The 11061-nt window shown below is 38.3% G+C and overlaps 1 protein-coding gene across 1 annotated transcript in view; it reads right to left on the bottom strand.

The window, feature by feature from the left end:
- Positions 1-10571, bottom strand: part of LOC109838538 (protein transport protein SEC23-like) — a 21032-nt gene extending 10461 nt beyond the window's left edge. The window contains 8 exon segments of the mRNA XM_020406969.1: positions 980-1061; positions 1151-1323; positions 1423-1498; positions 4183-4325; positions 9302-9463; positions 9604-9777; positions 9862-10503; positions 10506-10571. Coding sequence (XP_020262558.1) covers positions 980-1061; positions 1151-1323; positions 1423-1498; positions 4183-4325; positions 9302-9463; positions 9604-9777; positions 9862-10503; positions 10506-10571 — 1518 coding nt within the window.

The following is an 11061-nucleotide window of genomic DNA, read 5'->3' as shown; positions in this document are numbered from 1 at the left end:
CCACTTTCCATAATTATGCATCTTTACTCTAAAAATTCTTCTTCCCTAGACACACAGTCACGGGCTCCTATATACAGAAAGGATGGTTTCTCTTCTATTTGTGTTACAACTGACAAGCAAAGCTTTCCCAATTTTTAGCATTATAAAACAAGTCATTTCCTACATAATTGTATTAAGATAAATATTTATCTTACTAAGAGAAAATTATATTTTCTATTTCCAGTAAAGCTGTGTACTGTGTATCAATGAGATAATGTTTGAAAGTTCTTCCAGCTACACCTGTTGATGCTTATAATAGGATTGTAAGCAAATGTCCTCATGAAAATTCCATATGTAGTTCAAAAATGTATAGCACTAGTAAGTAGGACATGTGAAGTCCTGACTACACAACGTGATGGGCAGGTAAATTTGTCCAAGACTTTTCACCTTGTATATGACATAAAACAAGCTTAAACTATTACACAAAACTTAATATTCCATATGAGATTAAGAACCAGATGAATGTTACTTAACCAGATGAATGTTATTTAACCACAAATCTTAAAACATACTTCGCTTAAAGAAATAAAGGAGAGAGGGGAGAACTCTTGAAAAAAAAACAATTGAGAGAACAAGAACAGCAAATAAGACAGGGAACTGGTGCATTCAGAAGCAAATTACTAATTAAGTACTTAAATATCAAGCGCACATGAATTGGGTGTAATTAAGCATAATCAAGCCATACCTAACTACATCGTTTCACTTGGCACAATAAGAATGAGTTAAGATATAGACATAGACAAACAGATTGTGTTTTTGTGCGCATATTTGTTTGTGGGTCTGACAGAAAGAAGAAGACAGCCTAAGTGTTTTGCATATTTCCAGGCGATATTTATTTATTTATTGTTAATATCAAAACATTATTCCCATTGAAATAGCTGAATTTCCGTGTTTCTGTGTGTGATTTGGCTGGGGATTATAGGGGGGAAATGTAGCCTACCTCTGTGCTGGAAGAATCATCAACCCATTTTCTTGCGACTGTTGCAACTCGAAGCCTCAACTGGCCTTCAGAGTTTTGGTAACTGCAGGAAATGAATGGTAGATATCTAAGAAATGTGAAGTTATAAGAAATAAAAGATTTACAAGAGAATGGTGCTCAGTAAAAACGTACTTTGTCACAAACTGTATGTACAAATGTGTATTTGGAGTTCCGGTTGGATTTGATCGATCGCTGGGTGATATATCAAAGAAAACTGTCAAGCAAGTACTCCTATCTAGACCACACATTTTCCACTGCGTTGTATTTCCTTGTCCAACCACTGTATCAGCACAAAGTGCTCCTTTCTGCATGCATAAGACTATTCACATTGATACACATATTTCTCTTAAGATATTTTATCTAGAAAAGAAAAAAGCAACAAAGCGGTTTTCCAGAAAGGGAACCTTTTCCAAAGATGTACATGGTCCAATGATTCCCTGAATTTTGATGTCCTTGGAACAGTTGATCTCAAGTGTACCACTGAAAGGAAAGTCATCAAATCATTATTTGCATTACATGTCCTCATTGCTTATTTAACCACTAAAAGAAGAAAAAAAACAGAGACTTGATCAATCAAGAAGCCATGTGCTTTCAGTATATGCTGTTATTTAGGGGCTGTTTGGTTCATTTCCCGAAAAAAAAGGAAATCTGACAAAGAACCCATCTAAATAAGTTTCCAAGTGATTTTCTTACAAAAACCTCTGAAATGTGTTTCCTAGAAATGGAGTCAAATTAACGAATGAGGGATGCCACCTCAACCTCCCTCTTGATTTTCAAGTGGGAACCAAACAAAAGAAAAGAAAAACTTACAGGAGTCTATTTCCTATAATATGGCTTCTTGCTATTTTGGCCAACCAAACAGGCTGCCATAAACATAGATGGAAAATGCTGGAACAAACTAAAACAGGTAAAAGATGTGAGTATGTCTATCCATTACAAACAAATCCTTTCTGTGCTTGGACACTTAAAAATGAAATGAAAACAATCTTTTTAGAAAGCTATGGGTGCTTCTAGATGTCGGACCTAAACGGTTTTTGGCATTTTATTTTTCTAGAAACCTTTACTAAACATATAAAAAATTTAAAATTACAGAAAAATTAGAAAAATAAATCAAGGAGAAAAAGGAGGATGAGAAAGAAAGAAGAAAAATATAAAGAGGAAGAAGATTATGAAAGCCAAGATAAGTTTGCAAATATTATTCTTTTTGAAAGTCTCAACAACGTTCAGCGGTGGCTCTAGAAATGATGGTTGGGAGTGGGGATAGCAGCTCAGTCTCAGTAGTTCAACAGAGGTGAGATTCAGGCCTCGGAAGACACGGAGAGAAGAGGATAAGGAATTTCCAGAAATCAAAACGCTAGCCTCTCTTTTAGTTAAGTGGATCTAGAAATTGGGCTCCTGATCCATTTTGACCCAAATTAAACTTACTATCTTCAACTTCTACCATACTTAAGCAGCAACAGAACTTTTTATATGGCGTGACACACTTAAGCGGCTTGCACCTCCTTAGGTGCCTGCAGAGTGGTCTGCGCAACCCTTCCCTTGGCGGACGTCCATACCACTTTTTAAAACAAAGAACGAAAATGTTTAGTATCTATACTTTGATTGACTGATTTCTTGTCATGACAAAACAAAAAAGATAAGAGCAAGTAGCAATTTGACATGCAATATCACATGACTCACTATAGCCTATAGATATTACTGGAAGTGATTCAGGAGGGTGTTAATAGAAGATATCTCCATCAGATACATTTTTTCCTCCTGACAATCAGATCTAAGTGGCTTTGAAACAATCCCAAGTTAAAGATTATGCATTCTCAGAAAAAGAGAAACAATGCAAAACGAAAAAGGAGCTTTAGGTACAAGGTAAGGCAAGAATTGGCAAGTGTGCTAAAGTATCATGGGTGGGCTGCATCCTTGAACTGACACTAATTATCCAAGATATTACAGTGTATGCCATAACAAAAAGATGCAGAAGGACATAGCATTCTTGGTGTGGGAATTTAGGAAGAAAAAGCAGTTCAGTCAACTGTGCAACTGCAAACTTATTCTTGTACAATAACCAACTCAATACCTATTTTCTCTGGTGAGACCAAAAAACAAGTACTTGATTATACATAACGCTAATTAAAAATTTTAATTAAAGGCTGGTAAAATAATTAGAAAAGAAGAAATCCAATCTTACAGCTAAAGTGGAAGCACTGCTAAGAACATGCTCTAAATGCTCAATGTATCTACTTCAATAAACTGCTTCATCGACACTTGGTCAAGTTTGTGAAGAGACATTTAAAGATGAAATGTTAAATTTTGGACAAAAGCATGGAGACTTCAGTAAACAAGAACATTGTTGGAGAGTGAAAAGGGAACTTTTGATATATTTTTGAAGTGTAATATTGAAAACTGACCCATAACATAAGATTTCTTGGAAATAGTACAGGTGGATCAACTTTGATATTTCTGTTGTAAGTTCAATGTATTTTGTCTCAGTTTGGTATTAGGTTGTTAGGTAATTGATCTGAGTTAGAGCTTCACTAAGACGTACTTTTTTTGGTTTAATTGAGTTGGGAAGTGGCTATTGTAATACACTATGCTAAATTTTACATAACATGATACTAAAAGGTATAGGACTGACTGACTGATCGGAAATTCTGGTTAAATATTGGAAGAAATTAGCACGTAAGTATCAGGAATAAATGTGAGTAGATATAATTAGAAATTATATGGATGTTATTTTTTGTTTAGATATTTTAGACAGAAAGTAGTGTCACCAATATCCATCTATCTCCTCTCTGCTGCGTTATTCCTCCGTCCTCTTATTCCCCCCCCGCAATTGTCTCAGCCCAAAAAAAACCCTTTTGAATCTTCAATGGTCTGTTTATTTATATCAATTTTAGTTGCCAATCACAATTTTGTGAAGCAAATTTGTATTTCATTTTCAGTGATATCAGCAAATGCGCATTTCATTTTCAGTGATATCAAATTTGTATTTCATTTTCAGTGATCACAATTTTGTGAAGCAATATTTTGACCATGTTTAGTGGTTTGGACCAGTAGGCAAACAATTCCCTGGGGGCAGAATGAGTACAAAAAGAAAAAGAAAGAACATCCAACTGGCTTTCTATAGAGTTGCACATGACAATATGCTCGAATAAGCAATCAAAACTTACTTAAATGAAAGACCAAGAGACCCTTCACCATCCTCAAATATTCGCTTGAAAGAATCTTTAAAAACTGGATGACCAAAACTCTCTGCAAGGACAACCAGACCACCTGTCCTTTCAACAGCAACTTTCATCTCTGCAACCCCAACCTGGACGCGATCACAATCAGATGAAGGGTTTAGAGATAGAAAAATATCAGTTGACCAATCACTCATGCATAACAAAAGAAGACATGCTTAAATGAAAATAAATTCGGAAGGCATTGTTTCCCGCTTTTTCCATAACCTTCATATGGTAGTTGGTTAATTAGAAAATATTGTGCTGTTTTTTTATAAAGATTCAAAGATCTCCAGAGTGCAAGCTCTTCTTTTTCCAACATTTAACTACTTGTTTATTCCAATAGTTACTATAGACTTATTTCGAGCTTCCAAATCTCATGAATGAATCACATAAAATTTATCTAGAACTTCTCATAACTAAATTTACCACAGAAAATTAGGACATCTTCTGCTTAATCTCTATAGGATAACTTCAGCTTTCTTTTATGTTGTACTTTTAGGTTAAATTGATCAGCTCCAAAGTTGACAAGAAAGACTGTTAACTGTAAGAGAACAATGCCAAAGCCTTTTCAGATTAGAGATAATTAAACAACAAACTAAGAGACGAGTAAGCAAAAGATATGATATCAACTTCGTTTGATGTTTCCATAGGTTCACAAACATCAGAACCAACAGAAAATTTTCCTCTGATGACAATGTACTGCAGTAAACCTGGCTGTCAGAATTTTAGACAAATGAGTCCATGACATAACTGAGATAACATGTAGGACACAAACAGGAAACAGTTAGCTCGCATAGAACCATGAACAACCTGTGGTACGAAGCTAAGAGATTATTTGCTTAAAAGATAACAGATGATCCTGAAATTCATCTTTATTTTCTAGTACTCTTCACTACCATAAAATCAACAGTTGAACACCATTAATCCCAATTGCAAGACAAGTTGAGAAGATGAGATTAAGAAAATGAATCTGCAAAGTTATAACAACCAAAATGCTGCTGAAGTGATAAGCATTTAGCATGAGGAAATGTGATATCAGATGCTAAAACAGTACAGTAAAATCTATAGGTCAACTAAATGCAATCAAGAAAGCATGTTGATGATATACTGAACTAACTAAACAAGATTACTAAGATCCTAATATCCCTAAATTATATGAATATTCTCGATAGCTTCCTAGAGATGATATATAAAACAAAACACAATTTTATGTGCTAAAATGTGAAAGCATGCAAATAGGCAAACATGAGCAAAATAATAGTGATGGGCTAAATTACTAGATTGATATTTTTAGTCAAACCCCTTTACCACTACAATATTTTTAAAAACTCCAGGTATATTTAAGGTATTTTAAGTTTGTGTTCAATACATTAAGGCCCAATTTCTCATTGCTAATGAGAAATTGTCCGTGAACTACTCATGTGACCTTTTTGAACCGTTCTGAGATGCTGATGTGGCAGGGTGTTGACGTTGCAAAGCTAGTTGGGATGAGCTTAAAATGAGGTGCAATTGAAATTCAGGGAAAAATTGGGGGAAAGCTTAAAACTAATTAATGGCTAAGTTGTAATAAAGGAGAAATTGATAAGGGGGAAGGCAATACACCTTCATCAAATCCTAAAATTCTATTTTGTAGAGAGGGAACGACATTTGTAGGGATTTGGAAAATTTTAGAAGATTTAGAAATTTGGGGAGTTGGGGAATTTGGGGTTAGTTATTTACCTGCCTACCCTCATGCCACGTCATAAAAAGAAGTGCCACATCTTCACTCTTAATCAGCCTAATGCATCATGTAGTTTGCACTCTTTATCGTGATCAAATTAGCAGCGACAGTTTCAAAGCTTGAAGATGTGGATAAGGCGATGATTCTCCTCTATTCTTTTCCTATGAGTTATGAAAATGTCATTACATCATTGTGCGTAGGCGAGGAGCATCACCATAGACGAGGTTAAGGTGGTGCTTCTCATGCAAAAGTTTGGGCGATGACCGGGTGTTGGTGATGATTCGTGCGTTGAGTTGGTGGCAGATGGAGTTCGGAGAACTTCAAGATTGATAAATTAGTTTAAGGGTTAAACGGCATTTTTTTCCAATAGAAGGGTCGAGGGCTAAAATGGTGTTTCTTTTTCCAATGGGCTGCTCAAAGAAGGACTATTCACAAAGACAGAAGTGGTTGAAGGAACAGAAAATGGAGGACGGCCCAGTCATCATATACAACATGCGTTGAAGAAGATCAACGAGCAGATGCATTGACGGTTTCTTAGATTGATGAAAGTCAACAAGTCAAGGTTTTAGTAGTTTCTGACAACATTTCTTACGGTAGTTAGGTGCTAGATTTTGGGTGATTGGCCCACATATTTTTTTAGGAAAGCCTATTCACCCTCAAGTCTAAGGAGTGGTGGAGACTGTCAACATGACAAACGGCTTAAGGTGCGAGATTGCAGATAAAGGATCAGTCTTGGTGATGGGAAAATGTGAGAACATACTCTGAACGATGTTTGGTTAGTCCTGAAGCAAGACATTTATTATCATCAAGGGCGCTTGATCGAAAGTGTACCGAACCTAGGTGGACAAGAAAGTCATCACCATATATCACCGAAGAAATCTCATACTGATAAGAAAGAAGTGTGGAGATCATAGTTATCGATCGCCTGGGACGTTATAGCAAACCGCGATCCGCATATCATCCCGGATTCACTGTGGAACACGACCCAATTCACCAATTCCAGCAACCCGATTTAGAACGCAAACTAGTTAAAATTTTGAAAAAGAAAACTTCTTCTTCAAAAGAACAAACAATAACGAGCATGAGAAATTAAGTAAATAGAGTATTGCATACCTTACCTGCAACATGATTCTCAAGTTTTTTTTTAACTATTACTGATAACAACTAGCATATTTCGTAAATTTGGCTCCTGCAAAACTTCAGATTCATACATTTAAACCCCGAACCTAAAATGTATCATGTTCTCTAACCTACCGTATAAGCCTACCCCTCATACCCATTCCTAATAAGTGGCATACCACACTCCTGTTCCCGTCCTATGAGGTGTGAACCGGAATGAATCAAGTTCCATGCAGTTATGGTGGAAATGTCTTATATTGGGGGTGTCCGAAGGGAACAGTGTTTGAGGTGGAGCTTCATCATCAAGGGGAAATTAGGCCATAACAGAGAGAGGTTTGCACCAAATTTCAGTTCCTAGGTAGAGCCAACGTGACAGCTCGACTCTAGTTGGAATCAAAAAGAAGCCTACAGAAAGTCTAGAGCCGAGATTGTACTGCGTATTAACGGGGTTGGCGTCAAGTCCACAGGAGTCTTGACATCAATCAGGAAGCAGTCTTCCAGTGAGCCGTTTGCTAGAATGGGCATAGGATGAAAGATTTCTTATGTGTTACATCTTTATGATTTACAGAGCAAAAGGTTGCAATGAATCATCAATTCTCAAAGGTGGCTTCAGACTAGTATTAGGTGGTGATTGTTGAGATTTAGTCATGATCTTTAAACCCTGAGACAAAAAACGAGTCAAAACAAGTGAAGGATCAGCGAAAAACATATCAACCAGTCAATAGATAGTGCCTCAGGAGCCTCATTCTATCTAGTTGATAATAACACAAACTTAGACGGTACTGATAGGTGTCTAATATGCTCTGAAATTTTGAAACACTACCTTAGGTGGTGCGGTAGGCGTTTAACGAGACACTGATTGGGTATTTTAGGCTGTTGGGTTTAGAATCTTGTTTTGGTTTGTATTCCCCTAGAAATACAAATCTTCCACGTCTAGGGTTGAAGAGAGAACCAAAGAGACCTGCATACTGTAGAAGATTTGTAGAGAAGAAACAAAGAGAGAAATATAAGGTCTGTAAGGATCTTTAGGTGGGACCATTGATGTCAGGAACATGGGACACTATAGTGATCCATGATCCGGGTTCAATCGTTCCAAATGCGGTACACTAGCGAATTGGGTAGAGTAGTTAGCAACCTAATTTAGAATTCAAATTAGTTAATATTTTGGAAAACAAAACACAATCATTTTTAGAAAAATAAACAAAAAGCTTACCATAATTGCACTTGAATTACTGATCCTTGAACGTGACTCTTGCATGAAATTATACGCTAAAGAACTCAGATTCCTATATTTAAAAACCAAACCTAAGACGTCCTATATTGCCTAGCATACCATATAAACCTACCCCCTCGTACCCAATTCCGAATAAGTAGCTTACCATGCTTCCGTTCCCATTCGTGAACCGAAACAAACCGGACTCCATGCAACTACACGTGAGAGAAAGAGAGGGTTTCTCGGGTGTTCATTTTAGAACGCAATAAAGATTAAATCTTTAAAATCTTAGGGAATAAACAAGACTCAAATCTCTCCCTGTTGATGTAGGCAATTGCCGAACCACATAAATTCTTGTGTCTTTGTAAGTTTTATCTTCTCAGCTATATTTTGCTCGTTACTTTTTGTATTTTTTTGAATACCGATTTTCTTAGTGTACCCCTATTGCTCAGGTGATGGATTGCCCTAGTAAGACGAATATCTAGTTGGCAGATCCAGGTGAAGCTTCTGCATCATGTACCAATTCTCAACAAAAGGTATTAGAGCACATTGTCCTTAACAGGTTCTACTCAGATGCAATATAGCAATCTTCCATCTAGGGTCCAGGAATCTAGAGAGCCAGTCATAAGAAAAGATTCTATCATATAGGTTTATCCCGAATAATTGTGGCTCAGGGGTGAACTACAAAGTTCCCTAGAATGTGTTGAATAATTAATTGTATCAAACAAAACTAGTAACAATCTCAGCATCAAAACAAAGAAACAAGCTTGGACTTCTGCGTTACTTATCTCTTCAAGTTCAAACTATGTAGTTAGATTGTTTGGACATCAAGCATATATCGACTTCTATAGCATAAATCCAGGTCAGTCAACTACTATTCCCAGCTGACATTACAGTACATTATAATGCATTAACCTCACAGACGGTGTTAATTGTCACAACCAATTATTCAAAGAGATGTCTATGCAGAATGTATAATAATTTTGAACAAGAAAGGACAAAGTAACTCAAACCTGATCTAGGGCAGATGCAAAAAGGTCCAATACATGCCCCTGGCTGACCAGCTGTTTGGCAAGGTTGTCATAGAACTTGACAGCCTTGTGGAAATGTGGAGCTGCATCCTTATCAAGATCTTTGTGTGAACGCACAGGTTCTGACAGATCTTTAGATACAATCTGTAAGCAAAAGACCCGATAAGATTGTTGTGCATGCTGACAACATCAATGTTTGAACTAACATAATGGTTAGTGGGCAAGTAGCATTCACTTAATGGTCCAATCCAACTAAATGAAAGAGAAGCAACAGCTAAACTCACCATTCCCGGGCCTTCAGTACATGGCCCGCCAACTAATGCTATGATCCGAGCTCCAGTGCCCGGCAAGCACGCACCCAGCAATCCTGCTGCAACGCTCAGAGCAACGCCTGTGCACCGGAGAGCCCGGTTCCCAGCCTCCACGGGCCATTGATCCGGCTGCAACTCATCCAACAGCTGCAATACCAGCAAACAATATCTCAAACCCACCTATCTAAATTCAATTTTTAATATTTACAAGAAAAGAAAAATTTCACTTACAGCATTCAGTGTATACTCGCAATCCGAAGCAGGCAACAGAAACCGATTCACCGAAGAAGACCCCATCACATTCTGCTGCTGCTGCATCGGCATCCCACTACGCTGCACAGCCCCCTTAACAAGACCCCGGCCGCCAGAAGACAATCCCAGCTGATCCAAGATCTGATCTTTAGATATCTCCTTAGTCCCTCTAAACACATACAGCTTCGAAATGTCAGCAAACCCCAATTCATGCAGATGCACCTGCGTCCCATAGGTAATCAAGCCAACGAGAGCATTCTCGGGCAGTAAACCAATAGCCCGGCGCATCGCAGACTTTACAAATTCAAGCTCCTCTTCAATTACACAGGTATCAAGGACAAAGAGGAACACCGGCGGGAGGGAGGGATCTAGGGCGTACTCAACGGTGGAGCACTGAGAGTAGAGCTCGCCGGGGACATTAGACTCAGAAATCGCAGCGTAGTTCTGGGGGAAGTGATTGCGAGAGAAGCAAAAAGGGCAGATCCAGATCTTGGCGCCATAATCGACGAGGCAATAGGGGTTGAGGATCGCGGAGCACGGGGGTTTGCATCGGAGAGGGGAATAAGGGAGGGTGATGATATCCGGATCGGATCGGATCGGAGAGATCGAGGCGGCCGGCGACGGGGAACGACGCACTTCGAAGCTTCCGACTTTAGACGAGGCCGCCCGCCCGGACCTTCCACGTTCATGCGACTCCATCGGGGCCGTCGGCGGTCGGGCGGAGCGAACGCCGCCGACCGACGAAGTCTGGCGCAATCGGGATTATCGAGATCTTCGGTAAGAGGAGGAGAGGCTTCTTTTTTTTTTATTTTTCTAATAAAATAAAATATGGCGAGATTCTATCTAAGTACTTATAACGCGTAGCTTTTTATGATAAATTATTATTATTTATATTATATATTATTTCTCCTCCTACCCTCCTCGTCTCCGCCCTGATTGTGCATGAGGAGTTAATTGTGGCGGGTATGCGGTCACACCGGGTTACCAAAGACTACGAATTATGTGGGAGCCGTGTATCTGGGGTAAGAACGAAGGGGGAGGTTTGGTCGGGAGTTGGGCTTGGGCTAATAAGATATTGGGCTGTAAAACCTTCTTATTGATATCTTTCTTTTATTTTAAGGGGCTCTTTGCTAGTTCCCCCCATAAATCTATTATCTATTACCCTTTAAAAGAGGGAGT

The sequence above is a fragment of the Asparagus officinalis genome, chromosome 4, assembly GCF_001876935.1.
Source record: "Asparagus officinalis chromosome 4, Aspof.V1, whole genome shotgun sequence".
Taxonomy (NCBI): Eukaryota; Viridiplantae; Streptophyta; class Magnoliopsida; order Asparagales; family Asparagaceae; genus Asparagus; species Asparagus officinalis.
The sequence above is the reverse complement of the archived record's forward strand: the minus strand, read 5'-3'. Positions and strand labels throughout refer to the sequence as shown.